The 17,149-nt window shown below is 54.0% G+C and overlaps 1 protein-coding gene across 1 annotated transcript; it reads left to right on the top strand.

Annotated features, from left to right (window-relative positions):
* The first annotated feature begins 698 nt into the window (after window positions 1–698).
* On the top strand, window positions 699–15,404 carry LOC120521554 (G protein-coupled receptor kinase 5-like). Its single transcript, XM_039743106.1, has 16 exons — window positions 699–1,026; window positions 7,576–7,671; window positions 8,421–8,533; window positions 9,508–9,585; window positions 9,684–9,784; window positions 11,332–11,424; window positions 11,506–11,569; window positions 11,907–12,047; window positions 12,126–12,316; window positions 12,406–12,443; window positions 12,578–12,667; window positions 12,932–13,140; window positions 13,253–13,390; window positions 13,814–13,951; window positions 14,035–14,166; window positions 14,866–15,404. Exons 1-16 carry the CDS (start codon window positions 975–977, stop codon window positions 14,968–14,970), a joined length of 1,779 nt encoding a protein of 592 aa, XP_039599040.1. The 5' UTR covers window positions 699–974; the 3' UTR covers window positions 14,971–15,404.
* Window positions 15,405–17,149: the final 1,745 nt, after the last annotated feature.

Below are 17,149 nucleotides of genomic sequence, written 5' to 3' on the forward strand. Positions count from 1 at the left end.
CCTCACTGAAAGAAAAACTACAACTAAGCCATTTTATAACAGTGCCACGCTGGTAGTGCCACTGCCTTGCAGTAGGGAGACCCGAAGGTTCCTGTCTGGGTGGGTTTCCTCCCACAGTCCAGAGACATACTGGTTAGGTGGATTGGCGACACTAAATTGCCCTATCCACAATACGATGGACTGGCACCCTGCCCAGGGTTGTCTTCCCGCCTTGCAATTTGTCCTTGTTGAGTTAGGCTGCTCGGGTTCGAAAATGGACGAATGGATAGATAGATGATGCTTTATTGAGGGGTCCACCACTGAAAGACGATCGCCTAACGACTCCAAACACAAGAACTCCAGGAGACAGGGAGATGTCCAGTAGATAGCAGCAGATGTACTGGAGCGAACTGCCCCGCCGTTACGCTATGGAGGGCACGGCTATGGGCACTAACACCACCAGAAAGAGCGATGCGCGTTCGCCGCACTCCTCGTCAAGCGCTGCCCTCAGTGCAGCTCACGGCCCCCTGTCATTCGACACTGACATCAGTGCCACCTCCGGCTCTTTCTCATTATCGCGGATCTCCAGCTCTTAACTCCCTCGTCCAGCACGGGCACGCACACCTCGTGAGTTCAGAAAGACGCAGCCGCGGAGCGCCGGAGACTACACTTCCCAGGATGCACCGCGCCCGCGTCTCGCGCAGGTGCCGTGAGAGCTTGTCTGCCAGTCCGCTGTACCACACCCCCAGATGGGAGGCAGCAGCAGCATCTGAAACGTGAAAGCCGCGTTGAGGATGGAGAGATCGAGGGAATCGGCGTGATAGATGAGTGCGGAGCCGAAGGGGCAAACCAGAAAGAAGCCGCGCAAGGAAAAAAAAAATAAACAATAAAAAGGGAGCGACCTGGAGGGGGGTGCGGGCAGACGCGATTCGTCATCTCGGAATTAAGGAATTGCTGAGGCTCCGCCAGCCCCGCTCTGCCCGCGCTGCCTGTAAATGGAGCTGGAGAACATCGTAGCGAACACCGTGCTGCTCAAAGCCCGAGAAGGTGAGCCTTCGTGGTGGGGGGGGAGAGAGCGGGAGGACCGGTAAGGAGCCGCTGTGATGAGGTCATAAAGACGGGGTGGGCGGGTGGAGGGGGGCCTTAAAAGCTCCATTTGCGATGTGCATCTTCTGATCATGACGAGCCGGCGCCGTCCTCACGGTGGCCATTCTCCGCCGCGGATGCCTTTGTGCCGCGACTCGCTCGCTGTCATCTCCTCGCTGTCATCTGTCTGTCGTTGAATTACCTCCGCCCGCCCCATTCCATTCTCATTCACACGTGCCGCTTGCCCGGGGGTCCCGCCCTGTCGCCACCGACTGCCCCCGGGAGCCCCGCAGGGAGTCCATCGGGACGGGCAGCAGCTTCGGTGGTGAAGAGGGCATCACCAGGCTTTGGCTGGATGGTCTCCAAGGGGAAGCCTTTGTTCAGTTCAGCATACAGAAGGCCCACTCTGTTCGCCACAAAGGCGCTATATCATTTCATTGGAACAGCTTGGACGGGACCCCCCTTATCTAATTACTCCAAAATGACAAGTCGAGTCTGAAGGTCCTCAAAGTGACCAGGGGCTCTCGGTGTTCAGGTGCCACTCAAGCCAGAAAATCACAAATGAATGGATTGTCTGTGGCTGTCGTCAGGCTTTACAGCCGTGCCATTGGTATGCGGACCCTTTGGTGACATTCACAGCCCACCAAACGCAGGATTTCAACCCGAGCTCCTCCAGCTCTGCCTATTTCTCCATCTGTGCTACAAATTAAGGGGTTTTCCAAAGTAGAGACTTGCAGATGGCATTGCCATCCTTTCCATTCTTGAGGTAATGATGTGCTCACCAGAATTTGCAGTCTATGGGTGACACTTGTCACCTCTCTAGGTGGGATAGGAGGTGAGCCTGATGCTCTCCATGCTCTCACAGTGAGATTGGACGAGCCAGCTAAGGGGTCTTAGGTGCCAGATGTCCCCTCATACTCATGGAGGGGACAGTGGGACTGACCTGTGGCCTACAAGGTGGGTGGTGGAATGGACCGAGGAAATGCCCGAGCACAGGAGGACATAACCCCCCCATGGCGCTCTGCCATTTTCAGTACACCATTTGCTGCTCATGGGGTCTTACAGCCTTTCAAAATCAGATGACAGCAATGTCACCACAGGCCTGGTGGCATAGAATTATAAGTTTGTGAAAGGTCATCAGGACACAACAACTGGCTCACCAGAAGTTTTCCTTTTGCAGTGGATCTCCAAGATCCTTCTCCCCATGTCTATGCCACATACAGTAGGGACTGGCACTGAGCTGATGTGACTTAATGCCACCTGTGCCCCATCTTCATATGCTGCCATACGACTGAGTCATGAAAGTGAAATGCCACTAAAGGTTCTCTTATCATCGGATGTGGGTGCGGGCACACTTGTACCCGGTCATTGCACACACCACACAACATTGAACTGGGTGGTCTCAGGTAAAGAGGGACTCAAGAAACCTGGCCAAGAGAGGGCACTGGGCAGAGTGCTGGCATATGCCAATCTTTGTAGGCTTTAAGTGAGCCTCAGTTGAACTCTTAGAGGGCCTGGCACATACTTGCAATTGTGCCATGACAGCTGCCAGCCTTGCCTTTAATACTAATGTTTACATCCACTTGTTTGGTTGACACTTTTATCGAAAGTGACTTACAATTGGCACACAGGCAGGTGGAGTGACTTGCTCAGGGTCACACAGAAGTGTCAGTGGTGGGATCTGAACCTGCACCCTCAGGGTCTGAGGCCCAAAGCCTTCACCACTGCGCCACACTGCCTGCTCACCACAAACCACACATGTCAGGAACAGATGGTGCCACCTGCTGGTGTGCCAGTGTCAAAGCTGACTTCCACATTGAACGCATTCCAACCTGTGGCACGGGCACTCCAGGAGTGACCACTGACCCCACTGAGAAGGTCCTGAGCACGTGCTGGCAGTGGGCTGCTCCATCAGTCGCAGTAAATCAGAGCCCACATATCAGGATAAAGTGGCACTGAACAGCGATGACAGCGGTGCCCAGCCTGAACCAATTCACAGGCTTGACTGCTGCTCTGTCATTCGGCTTCATAGCACCCCCTGCCTACAGCTCACCAACCATCACTACGCCTGTTTGTGACCCTGACGCCATCTAGCAGTGCCCAGAAACTGCCACACAATACGCATTCCGCTCTATTGTGCCCCCATTGGTATCCATGGGTGAGGCTCATTCAGCACAATAGTGCTACCTAACTAGACTGCTGGGTAAGGCTCACCCAGCCCTGTGATGCCCCCTGGGTGAGGCTTATTCATCCAGATCTCTGAATGTGGCACCCCCGTACGTGTAACTGTGAATACGCTTATTTGGCTCTATGGTGCCCCCTACATGTAACTCTGGGTGAGGCTCTTTGTGAAATATTTCAGCAGGTGGCACTGCAGCTCATTTTCACAAGATGCCCTCCCTCTCTCCTGGGTATGACGTTAATCAGCACCCAGACCTGCATGCAGGTCCTCCAATTTACAGGGAAAACTTGGGGGTTGGTGGCAGGATTGGCACTCCAGCCAGTGTCTCGCACTGCTCCAGCATGGTGCTGAGGTGCCACCCGCTGCACTTGGGTCCCAATCCAGGCGTTTGTCATATCTTTGGTGTGGCAACTCGATCTCACTGCATGCAGCCAACCTCCTCCTCCATCCCTCTGTCCCTGCCATGTGATGGGCTCAGTGCCAACATTAGTGATTACCTGGCATGCCCTCAGCGATCTTTGCCACCGCTTGTTGTTACCTCTTGAACGCACCAACATGCCTGTAATTCAGAAGGTATGCGCTTCACACCCTGTGTTCATGTGTGATCTTTACCCGCCATGACTCCACCAGCCTGTACTCTAGCTGTGCCAATGAGGAGCCCAATGGGCACTATATACAAGAAGGACAGCGGGCGTGTGTGGCAGTGTCCTCTCTGGTGCTCAGTGTGTCATAATGGTGCCACCTTGTGAAGAACACAACATAAAGGCAGACAGTTTGTCTCCTGCCTGGCGGTGCCTCGCTTTTCACCTCTGGGGTCGGCTTTCACCACATCTGCCAAGTTTACCTACTTGGCGCCTGTCACAGGACCAGGTTGACGTGGACACCACGCTGTGGACTGGCATGTCCTCCGTCTTCTCACTACATAGACTCAGCCACATGTGATGCCCCTCATTGTGCCAGCACTTCCTTTTACTTTAGGCACACTACAGGGCTGCATGGTGCCCCCTAGTGGCACTTTTTGGCGGGTGAACTCGTGAGGGCCACATTTAGCTGTCGCTCTGTCGTCCAGTGTGGTGACCCAGAAGATGGCAGAGCCAATTGCCCATTTCTTTTTCCAAGGCCACATGGATGGCACACACATACACTGGGCCTGTTTGAAAATGCCAAGCCACCTTATCTGCTTGTCTTGGGCACCACCTTGGAGGGTACAGGGAGTTGAACGCGGGTCCCCAGGGCAGTGAGGCCTGTGTGGTTATGAAGTGGACAAGCAGGAAGCACAGGTGGATGTGTGCCAAGCTGTGCCAAGTTCTGAGCCATAGAGCCGTGTCTGGTGTCCATGAGACTCGATTGCATTCCTCCTGGCATCCTTCATAAAATTGGCTTTGCCCGCCATAAGGTCATTGTGGGCCATAAGCATTAACTAATCTTGGACGGGGTGCCAATTAAGAGTCCCCTCATTTACACCCCTGGACCTGCAGGGTCCACATGGACGGCAGCCAGGCTGGGATTTGAACCCAAGACCCTGGAGGTCAGAGGCTGCTCCACGTTGCCATAGTAATGTAGACACATCTGGGGTCAAAGGGGGCAGCGGCCAGATAGTCAGATTCTTGAAGGTCACACATTCCTGGAATTCTGAGGACAGAAAAGGTCAAATCTCAGTTGGTGCCACCTTGTTGTGCTACCTCCTTGTTTGACGCCCGTAGTTTGAGGCCTGTTGGTCCCGAGTGCTCGTTTTCACATCAGAATCCTCTTTCTCTCCATTTCAACCTTGCCAGCTGTGCCCAGCCTGTCCCTGCTGCAGTGGGCACAAGGGAGCCCCAACCTATAGTGTGTGGTGGCATCCAGTTTACCCCTTGTCTGATGGGCATCTGCATGCAATGGAACCTCCTTTTGTAACCCAGCATGAGGGTGGCTTAGCGGCCATGGCTCTGGACTGTGTGGCACAAGGCTGCCTTTTTCAGCTCCCAAACCCAAGACTGGCATTGAGAATGCCTGAGACTTACAGTTATTCAGTTTGTGCCATCTGCTTAAAGCGGGCGGTTCTGACAGTGACAAGTGGCACAGAATGCAACGCAGCAGCTCGAAGGCACAGACTGTGACAAAGAGTGCTGATAGGGGGCATCCTAGAGCTGAACAAGTCACAGCAGGGTGGGCATGGGCTTCAGTTTGTATGTGTGCATCAGATGGGCATCAGGGCAGCATCACAGGGTACGCTGGGGAGTCGGAGTGGGGGTGGCAATGTTGGCAGTGGGTGCATTAGGGAACTGTTCAGTGTGAGGTTGGCACCAGTGGCACTCTGAGGCCTAGCACGCTCTCATTACCGCCCCCTGGTGTGACTTTTCCATTCCTGCCACCGTTTCAGTTTTCTTTGTTTGCCATTCGAGATGAGATCGGAGTTTTCTATCAGCAGATGCTTTGTGTGACTCGCTTGTGGTGCCCGCCGCCAGTGCTGGTCCACATTCTCCTTGGCAGGAGCGCCAATTTGTTTATTTTTCATTTCTTCATCTCGGCCTTTGCCAGCTGCTGCTTTTCCTCTTCACGCTTTTGTATCCAGCTTTTGCCAGGATTGGCACTTCAGACAAAAGACAGTGCCCCCACATGTCTTGGGTGACAGCTGCCCCCTGGCTAAAGGTGCTCCTGGCCAAATAGTGACACCACAGTGGCTGTGGTGCCTAGTGGGTGTGGTGCTGCCAGGTGCCACTACTGCTTGGTCTCCCACTGAGCCTTCAGCTTTCTTTTGCCTAAACTGCACACTTCTGAAAGGTGCGGCTGAAATGGAGAGCAGAGGTGCCCGTCAGCCTGGCAGACACCGGCCTGTGACGGCCCCAGCAGATCATTAGGAAGAGCGAGGGGTAATTGTGTGGAAAATGCAGACGCGCGGAGGCAAAAGTGCAAAGAGGCGGGCAGCCACGGCCGTCAAGGTAAATAGAGAGCCATCTGTGCTGGGCGCTGCCTCGGGCACAGGCGTCCCAGCCAAACCCCCCAGGGGCTCCTCAATCAGGTGACACTTCCACGATCAGCGTCTGTCATGAAGCTTGGTGTCTCCCCCTGTCTACAGCTCACCAACAGAGACCCCCGCTTGAACCATCGCTATGCCCGTCTACTCTGCCTACCTGTGCAATAGTCTGAAGCTGCCCAGAGACTGGCACCCAATCCTCATTCAGCTCTGTGGCGCCCCCATCTTTAACTTGAAGGGGGCTCAATGAGCTCTGTGGTGTTCTTTATCTGTGCCTGCAGGTGGGGCTCATTCAGGTGCCCGCTGTCAGCGGCTCACGAGCAAAGACCCCAGTCTGACTCATTACTACACTCCTGGAAACCCACTAGCACTGCCCACACAATTTTCATTCTGCCCTGTGGCGCCCCCTATCTGTAATCCTGGGTGAGGCTCATTGTGCTGCCTTGAACCAATGCCACATTTGGCCTCCCTGGCACTTTCTATCTGTAATGCCATGTGAGGCCCATTGAACTCCACAGCGCCCCCTGTCTGTCACTCTGGGTGAGGCTCCTTCAGCTCTGTGCTGCCCCCTGTCTACTGATCACCTACAGAACTCAGTGTCTGTACCTCTAGAGTGGTGCCCACCTTACTGCCCCTAACGCCCACACCGTCCACTGGATTACCAAACAGGCCCACGTCCTGCAGTGGACGGAGGTCAGAGGTCATGAGGATGGCTGACTGAACTCCAGTTTGTCACTTTGTGTCCCTGTGGCTCACAGCTCCCACGATGCTTCACCTTGGGTGCCCCTGTGCCACACTCTGCCAACTTGGAGACATTTTGATCTCTCACTGCCTTTCCTTTTATGTTTCGAGTTAGGCTGTGATGTGTTAAGTTTTATAGCGCCCCCTTCAGTTTGACTTTATTAACTCCCACTTGCCTGCCAGGATTGACTTGGCATGTTCATTTACACGTGTAGCTGGTGGGCACCCAGGTTGTGTCAGGACTGGTGCGCCATCTCGGGTTTTAATCCTGCTTGTGGGGAGTTTGCATGTCTGCCCAAACACACACCCTGGAGATGCACAGGTTGGGTTAAGTGCCCCCTTGTGGTGGTGGCGGGTGCCCAATCCAGGGTGGGTTCCTGCCTTGAAGCCTGTGCTACTTTCATCCCCCTGACATCACCCACCACACTGCTAGGGCTTGCCAGGTGAGTGCCAGAGAGTTTCATTTGCAGTGGCTAAACACAGCGCCCCCTAATGTGTATGGCATGCCCAGCCGGTGACACTGATTGGCTGCTGCTGCTGCTGCTTTCCTCATTGATTCCAGGTAAGTGTGGCTGACTCTTGAATTTGTGTCACTCTGTGCCACTCAGTGCCCCCTCCATTTATTTGACAGGTGGAGGAGGAAAGCGGAAGGGCAAAAGTAAGAAGTGGAAGGAGATCCTCAAGTTCCCTCACATCAGCCAGTGTGAAGAACTACGGGAGACACTAGGTAAGTGGCACAGTGTGCCCGAGGTGGCTTTGAGGTGGGTGCCAGGATGTTCCAGGCATGAAAGACACTGTATCAATTAAGTCTTAATGTCAAACACAAGAAGTGCCAACGGGAAATGCTAAGATAACATATCAGTGCCCCCATAAGGGGATCCAGGAGGGAGGCATTGGCAGCAAGGAAGAAACAGACTGAAATGAGGCGGCGGTGCCAGTCATGGCAGGAAGGGACAAAACATGGCACAGCTGCTTGGAATTCAGGTTGGTGTTCCCCAGCATCCATCAGGCTAAGAAACGGTGAGAAGTGGACGATGCAGACTTTAGTGAGAAAGAAGCTGAAGTGCGTCGGGCACAGGAAAGGCGCTATAAATGACAATGCAGTCTGGTGGCAGGACATGTTTACAGAACGACAGTGAAAGTGAAGGAGCAAAGCAGACAAAGACGGGCAGTGGCAGCCGTCCTCCACCGGGTGGCACCCCGACTGCTCCCTTGTATTACGAATTCAGATCAGGTGCAGGCTCCAGTCAATGACACTGAACTGAGACTGGCTGGGCACAGCGAGGTGGCCGTGTCACCCTGTGCCAACCAGGACTCCCCCGGGGTCATCTTAAAGATCTTTGTCACCCCCTTTCTGCTTCACACTCGGGTGACTGGGCATGTTGTGTGTCTGCATGCCAGAGGTAGCTGTGCCCGGCACTATATAATTTGCTGGCTTTGCTGTGCCCACTGACTGCTGTGCCTCCTTCTCCCCAGACAGAGACTACTCCAGCATTTGTGACAAGCAGCCCATCGGATGCCTGCTTTTCCGGCAGTTCTGTGATGCCCACCCGGAGCTGCGCCGCTGCATAAAGTTCCTCGACTCGGTGGTGAGTAGAAGCCGTGGCGCTAGCCTGGGCACGGGGATGGAGCAGAGACCACCACAGCTACCCGTGTTTGTCTCACCGGCTTCCTGTGAGCATGATGGGCCATCTGACAAAAGAGGGTCCGTCCATGTTCTGATGCCAGGTGGGTGCCAGCAGGAGAAGAGGAGGAAGTCGATGTGCCCAGCGCTTCTCTTATTTTTATGGTGTCTTTCTAACTGAGGACTCACTCATTCAAGGACCACTCGTGACAAAGGGGTGACAAAGGGGTGACAAAGGGGTGTGCTCCTGCTGTCAGGACTGGTCACTCCGTCTCTGGACCTGTTTGTGCTGCTAGGAAAGGTGGACAGTCCACTTTGTGAGTCTAGGGACAGGTCACTCATCTGCTTTAGGACTGGTCACTCTGTCATCACCCTTTTAGAGACGGTCAGCCCAGTGTCCAGGCTGGTTATCTGTTTACTTTTGTTTTGAGTGCCCTGGTCACTGATTTAGGACTACCTGCTCCATTTTTGCAGCTCTTCTAGGGCTGGTCAGTCTGTTTAGTTTGGTGTGGTCACTCTTTTTGGACTTGGTCATTCTCTTTTAGGTGTGGTCACTCTGTGCTATTGGGCCTGACAGTGCAGTGCTGGTAGGAATGGTCACTCTTTAAGAAGTGGTTTGGGACTTGGTAGTGAACTTTCAGGGCTGGTCACTCTTTGTGGAGTAATCCGTCCCTTTACAGCTCTGGTCATTGACTTAGGACTAGTTGGTCACTCTTTGCAGTCCTGGTCACTTCATGACTGGGCCTGATGCTTTTTAAGGACTGATCAGTCCCATTGTGGCCCTGGTTGGTCCATTTTGTGGCGTGGTCACTCTTTGAAGTGCCGGTCAGTCTGTGGCCGCCGGTCACCCCTGGCTACTGAGGGTGGTGCTTTGGGCCCTCGGTCCCAGGTGGCCTCTAATGTGCCCGTCCTCTCTGGCGCCCTCTTGTGTCTCCGCAGGCCGAGTATGAAGTCACTCCGGATGAGAAGCTCGCCGACAGCGGCCGTGAGATCGTCAGGCAGTTCCTCTGCCAGGAGGTAAGCAGTCTGCCATCGTAGAGCCCCGCCGGGCACAAGCGCTCATCCTGGCACCTTGGCGAGGTTGCTGACCTCTACTGTTTCTGACCCCCCCACAGTCTTCAGAGCACGTCAGCCATCTTCCCGAGGAGCTCGTGTGTCGTACGAAGGAGAGGCTCGAAGTCAAGGCCAGCAAGGAGCTCTTCGCCCACTGTGTCACGTGAGTGTCCACCATCTTGAGAGCTGAGGGTCTGCAATGGGACCCCAACAGCGCGGACGGGACCCTCTGGCGAAGCGGACAGAATCTCACAGCTGCCTTATTGGTGGGGCTGATTGGACTTGAGGGCCTGAGAGTGGCACACCTCAGCGCTGGCACTCTGGGGCACTTGGGCAGTTTATGAGTGGGGGTGAGGGGGTTAAAAACAAGCCACCTAACGCAATGGAACTTCAGCCAAAAATGAATTACGGAACAAAGAGACAGACGCTGGCACACTGCCAGTTTGCTTTTCAATTACTTTGGCATCGCCTGCCCAGTGTGATCGTTTACATAAATTCACACGTAAACATCGGGTTCAATGCCAGTCCATTGGAGGGCAGACTCATGCCAGGTATAACTCACAGGCTAGTTGGACCCAGGGCCAGTGATGCTGCCACCCACTGGTTAATGACCTCGCCACAAGCGCACTGGGCATGTACTGTAGTAAACGTGCTGGTAAGGCGCTATATGCACATGTGGTATACATCACCATGGTCTCTAGAGGACTGGCGTGACCCATCTGTGCCAGGCAGTTATAACATGGCAGGTTCAAGGTGGACACCTTCATCAGCACTGGCACTGAGTGCCCACATTCGTTTGAATCAAGCGAGCCCGCCAGCATCTTGAATTTTTTAGTTTCCTCAGCCGAATGCCCCTCGTGCCCGGGAATGTCAGCTCCTCCATAACTCGGATGTTTCAGTCACCAGCAGTGAGCCTGGAATGTGTGGCTTGGTGGGACACTTTGTGAAACCCCTGTAAGGCGCTATATAACGACACTAATCTCTAAAGATCAGAGAGTGACATGCGCCAGGAGTCAGGTGCAGATAGGAGGCGCTAGAGAGCTGAGCGAGGGTCAATCGACAAGTAGAGCAGGGGTTTAAATGTGGGGAGCCAGCTGTGAAATGGTGTAGTAGGTGGGATAGCGATGGAGAAAATGGTAACACCCACACGACAAGCCTGAGCTGGGCAAACGTGGAGCGGCACTGAGGGCATGACAGACAGGCTGGGCATGAAAGGATCACATGTTGTGCAGTTGAGTAGGACACGGGAATGAAAAGGAAACGTGTTCAGCTGGACCAAGGCTTAAGATTGTGAGACTGGACTGGCGTAGTCGGCAGGATAGCCAATGGAGAAAGAGACAAGAAGACCGGATCGAGGCAAACCAAGGTTTGATACAAATGGATCGCCTCTTGTAAGACTGGACTGGCGTAGTCGGCAGGATGGCCCACAGGGAAAGGCTCAGGTTGTGTTTTAATGTTGACTAAGACCAGGGTTCATGAGGCACACGTTGAGTTGTTGAATTATGAAGGAGCGACGGCCGAGGGCCAAGGACAAGTCAAAGAGGGAAAGCCCCAGGCAACTGCTTGACGTCTTCAGGTGTTGAGAGAGACGAGAGACGCAACAGAAGGTAACTGGAGAGGCAGGGGAGGAGTAAAGGGAGAGGTAACAAACGGACCTTCATGCACAGATGGCGTTGGCACCATGCTGTTTAACCCTTTGCGTCTCCCCAGGTGTGTCCAGAGCTTCCTGAGCGGCGAGCCTTTTCTGCAGTTCCAGGACTCGGTGCAGTTTGACCGTTTTCTGCAATGGAAGTGGCTGGAGAGGTAAGTGTCACTCGCTGCCAATGGCCTTGGTATCCCTGCCCAGAAGTGGCACTCCTCATCTGTCCTCCTCTCGTCTTCCAGGCAGCCCGTCACAAAGAACACCTTCCGACAATACCGGGTCCTCGGCAAAGGAGGCTTCGGCGAGGTATGTGGCACTTTTCAGCCGGTTTGAATGTGGAAGTGGGCACCTATCATGAAGGTGACCACCAAATGGCCTGACAGTCCTCTACATGCGCCACTCGGCTGGAGGACGAGTTACCAACTACACACATGTGCTCCATAGCAGGAGCGCCCCCTGGTGTCTTTATAATGACTCAGGTGAAAGAGGGCACATCGAGGCCTTTGGCACAGCATGAGTGGCATGCTGCGTGGCATGCTATGCGGCATGCTGAGTGCCAGCCCCAAACCCCAAACTCCACTGACCATCCTGCTGGTAGCAGTTGTGGTCCCCATTCCCACGTGCTGTTTCTCTGCCAACTCAGGTATGTGCATGCCAGGTCCGTGCCACAGGGAAGATGTATGCCTGCAAGCGACTGGAGAAGAAGCGCATCAAAAAGAGGAAGGGAGAGGCCATGGCACTGAACGAGAAGCAGATCCTGGAGAAAGTCAACAGCAGGTTTGTAGTAAGTATCGGCGGGCGTGTGCCCAGCGGGAGGTGCTCTCCCTAGTGCCCACCCCACCCTCACTCTCTCTTCTTGCAGGTCAACCTGGCTTATGCCTATGAAACCAAGGATGCCCTCTGCCTGGTGCTCACCATCATGAATGGCGGAGACCTCAAGTTTCATATCTACAACATGGGCAACCCCGGATTCGAGGAGGAGCGGGCACTGTTCTACGCTGCTGAGATTCTTTGTGGCTTGGAAGACCTGCACAGGGAGTCCATTGTGTACAGGTGGGGGCAGGATCGAATACCCATGTGGTACCCGGGCTTCGGTGCCCGCTGTCTTGCTGATGGCCTCTCTTTGATGTTTTGATTTTCAGAGACTTGAAGCCTGAAAATATCCTGCTGGATGATTACGGTAAGCCTGTGCCCACTGATGCCTTCTGGGCACACAATATACAGAGGGCACGAAGAGCATGCTCTGCATGGCACTGTGGAACTGCATCTGTCCCCTCAGTGTGCTGATGACCGTCACCTGCTTTCTCCCTTCAGGCCACATCCGCGTATCTGACCTGGGGCTGGCAGTGAAGATCCCCGAAGGTGAAACAATACGAGGCAGAGTGGGCACCGTAGGGTACATGGGTAAGCGGGCATTATTGAGGGTGCCAGAGTCACAAGGGTGGCACTGTGATGGCAGGACTGTTGACTGCATGAAGGCTGCCTGCGGGTGCCAGCTGCCCACAAGCTTGGTGGTCTGGCTGTCTCACAAAAGGTGGCACCGTCTGAGTGTGAGAGAGCAAGCAAGGTGGTTGGCATCACCCATGTCCACCAACCACGCTGTGCCACCTCACATGTGCCCATCTTGACCCCTGATCTCCATCCTTTTTTTTTTCTTTTCCACCAAAGCTCCTGAAGTGCTCAACAACCAGCGTTACGCCCTGAGCCCGGACTACTGGGGGCTCGGCTGCCTGATCTACGAGATGATCGCCGGGCAGTCGCCGTTCCGGGGGCGCAAGGAGAAGGTGAAGCGGGAGGAAGTGGACAAGAGGGTGCTGGAGTCCCAGGAGGTCTACTCTGACAAGTTCTCCGAAGTGGCGATGTCCGTGTGTAAAATGGTAGCCACCCCTGAGCCTGTGCTCAGTGCCCGCTCTGGCCCTCGTGCCCAGCGCCCAAATGTTTTCTTGCCCTTCTCAGACTCAGGTCTGCTGCTCTGCTTTTGTCTCGCAGTTACTCACCAAAGACTTCGCCAGCCGCCTGGGATGCCGAGGAGAAAACGCCAGCGAGGTGAAGCGCCACCCCTTCTTCAGGACCATCAACTTCAAGCGCCTTGAAGCGGGCATGTTGGAGCCCCCGTTTGTTCCAGATGTAAGTAATGCCACAAGAGACAGACACGGGGACTGGCATGAGTGGGTCGCTGGTGAGAGTGCCCCCCCCCCCTTTGGTAACCCTCACATGTGCGGGGGAGTACTGGCTCTTTTAGGCGGGAGGGTCTCAGAAGTGATGGTGTTTTAGAGTGCCCGTCACTTTGTGCTTTACTGTAGATGATTATTCACACAATGGGTAAGCCTGGCATGATGAAACTTTGGGTTTTTGATGCCCCAACTACCTGCTCTTTGGTGTCCACCATCTTCATCTTGGAAGGCAGAGATGGACACCAACTCAGACCCATGTGCTTCCTTTCCTCACGTGTGGTACCTTTGACACTCTGTAGCTGGTGACCTACCTCAGCCATGCCAGTCTGTTTCACCCAATCCCAGCACCCTCTCTTTACTGTTTTCCCCCCTCCAGCCCCGGGCCGTCTACTGCAAGGACGTTCTGGACATCGAGCAGTTCTCCACCGTCAAGGGCGTGAACCTCGACCAAACCGACGACGACTTCTATTCCAAATTTTCCACGGGCTCAGTGCCAATACCTTGGCAGAATGAGGTGAGTGCCAGTGCCACTACGGGGCTTGGGGGTCTCTCCTCCAGGCCTAACCAGCCACTGACCGCTCGTCTTTCCCTCTCCAGATGATAGAAACCGAGTGCTTCAAAGAGCTCAACATGTTTGGAGCCAATGGGGGTCTCCCTCCAGACCTCGACAGGAGCTGCACGCCCGAGCCCCCCAAGAAGGGCCTGCTTCAGCGGCTCTTCAGGCGGCAGGTAAGCTACCACCCAGTGGGGGGACCATCAGGGTCGAGACAGATACCTGCGTTATAAGCTTTGGGCTTTATGGCATCTTTAGGAAGTGCTGGAATTCCCAGCTGGCTGAACTTGAACTTCCCATTGTGGCAGGTGGGCCTGCGCTTCAGGATTTTAACAGCAGGTGGCAGCAGAGAGCCTGTCTGACTGGCACTGTCATTTACATGAAGGGGACTGCAGCCTTGGCACCAGCACTTGCCCTGGTCCTTGAGCCATGTGTTTTCTACAGGAGCTGCATGTCTGAAGGGACTCCACTGGCACTGTGCCCAGGCAGTCCCCATCTTGAATAGCTGGCACGTCTGGTGGCAGTGCCATTTACTCGAAGTCTTAGTCTCAGACTCCATTGGTCCTGCCTTGCTGTCCATGGTGCTGAACGTAGAGATGAGTGTGTGACGATGATGAGGACCTACGGAAGGGGACCCTGAGGACCACCAGTCTTGATTTGAACCTGGTCACTTGCTGTGACAACTTGTAGAACTTCGTGGGCCTACTTCATGGTCCACTTCATCCATCTCATGACATGTCGACCTGCTCTATGTGTCACTGCTAGTTTGATACACGATCCCCAGTATATGCCACTTATCATCTCCCCCATCTCCTACCAGTAGGGGGCACCACTCTGGTTTTCTGACGCCTCTTTCATTTTTCTCCCTCTTCCAGCATCATCAACAGAACGACAGGAGCAGCCCTTCCAACTCCAAGGCCCACTCTAATCACCATGGCAACTCCAATCACATGACGTCCAACTCCACGGAAGGCAGCTAGTGGGAGGGGCGGAGTCTCAATGGCACCCGTCCGAGGTGGGAGCCACGCTTGCACTCAGGTCAAGATGTCGGAGTTTGGTCTCATCGTCGGACCACTGCAATAGAAATGACTTGCACGTCTTTACAAGTCGCCCGCCCGCCTGCCCACCCGCCAAGATGGGGGAGGACTTTTATAAATTCCTCTTGACGTCCCCGTTTACATTTTGTACATTTGTATCCAAATGAATCTGGGATGAAATCACCGAGTGGACGTTCTTCCACGCGGGTAGATGTGGCACAAGGGGGTGGCACGCAGACTTCCCGAGAGAGACCCTGCGTGTCCACATGTGACGCTCTGTCTACACGTCCCCATTGGACCCCGAGGTGGGGCCTCCCGCTAGCAAGGAGCAGGAGTGCCGTGAGGTGTGCGCCGGAGAGGAGGAGTTTGTGTGGGAGGGGAGGGGTTTGTGTGGGAGGGGAGGGGTTTGTGTGGGAGGGGAGGAGTGTGCACGGGAGGGGAGGGGTTTGTGTGGGGGAGGAGTGTGTGCAGCATGGGAGGAGTGTGTGTAGCAGGGGAGGAGTTTGTGTGGGAGGGGAGGGGTTTGTGTGGGAGGGGAGGAGTGTGTGCAGCATGGGAGGAGTGTGTGTAGCAGAGGAGGAGTTTGTGTGGGAGGGGAGGAGTTTGTGTGGAGCGCGAGCGGCATGGCGACCTCAAACCGGAGTTGCTTTGGTTTCTTTGTTTGATTTTTTTTTTTTTTTTGGATTTCAATTCATTTGAATAAAAAAATATTTTATGAAGCTCATGTCCCAGCTGACACTTTGACAATACACATGGCATCAGCGCGGCACGCCAGCAGGGTGAGTGGGACAGTCACTGTCACCAGCTGGTTTTCGTAGTCATTTAAACTGCCAGCCTGGTGATGAGCTTTGTGCTGCCTCCTAGTGCTCTCCCAGAATTCAGTTGGCAAGGAGAGAAGGGCCAAACTGGCAGAGACAGGACTGGGCAGTGCCAAGGTATCAAATCAAACCAAAATTCCAAAGACAAAATACCAACCAAACTCTTCATTCAAAGTCCCGACTCCCTACATTTGGGTAAAATACACAACCCAGAAAAATTGGGGTGCCAAGCCTGCCATCATTTTATACCCGGTCATGGTGGTGCCAACAGACCCAATTAACAATAAAGGCCTCTGTCATGGAAAAATGATCCCCAAACCTCTGGTGTGAAAATCTGTCAAATGAACAATAAAAGGAGAAATGAATGCAAAAAATTACAGAAATAAAACCCATGTTGTTCAAAAGCACCCAATCCTAACATCCAGAGGGCACCTGCCACACCGTTCACAATCAGCAGTGGGTACCTTGATAATAATAATAATGATACATTGTATTTATATAGTGCCTTTCTCATGCCGTCTCTTGGCTGCCCCCTGGCAGAGGCTCACTGTATTGCTCACTCCTGCCCCCTAGAGAATGCCAGCAGTGTAGCCCCCAAACCCAGCAGATTTTGTTACATTTCTTGCTGCTGCCCCCTAGATAACAGACATTCAAACGACACAGCCTCTGCTCTCTGCTGCCATCGAGGAGATATTGGCAGCTCAATAGATTCTGTCACACTTGTCACTACTGTCCCCTAGAATGTAGCACAAACTGGCTGTCTGGCTCACCTTTTAATTGGAGCTCACTGCTGCCCCTACAGGACTGCCATTGAACAGACAGACCCTCAGCTCTCAGCTGGCCCCTAGTGGACGCCCACTGTATAGCTCACTGCTGCCCCCTAGAAGTCACTGGCTGACAGACGCTCACCACCCCATAACAGGGTCTTGGCTCACAGCTGCTCAGCATATCTGCCCCCCAGCCCACTGCTGCCCCCCCTCACCCCTACATTTAGTGCTCCATTACTGTGGAGGTGACGAGCCACTGGGTCACAGTGAACCAAATGCAGACATTGCCTTTCTTCTGTGAAATAGTAAACTGGCAAAGGCAGGGCACACCATGGGTACCTCCTGCATGGGCATCAGAGCAGCTCCTTGGCCATGTCGTAGCTCGTGTGGATCTACAGATCTGATAGACAGTGTCCGTGGCTTCATTTACTTTGGGACAATGTGACATTGACCACCGCCTTATGGGTGCCTGCTCCAGTGCAATCTACAGAAGTGCTGTATGCTTGCCCCTTGATATATATGCCAGCCAATAATGCC

Source organism: Polypterus senegalus, chromosome 1 (genome assembly GCF_016835505.1).
Source record: "Polypterus senegalus isolate Bchr_013 chromosome 1, ASM1683550v1, whole genome shotgun sequence".
NCBI classification, from domain to species: Eukaryota; Metazoa; Chordata; class Cladistia; order Polypteriformes; family Polypteridae; genus Polypterus; species Polypterus senegalus.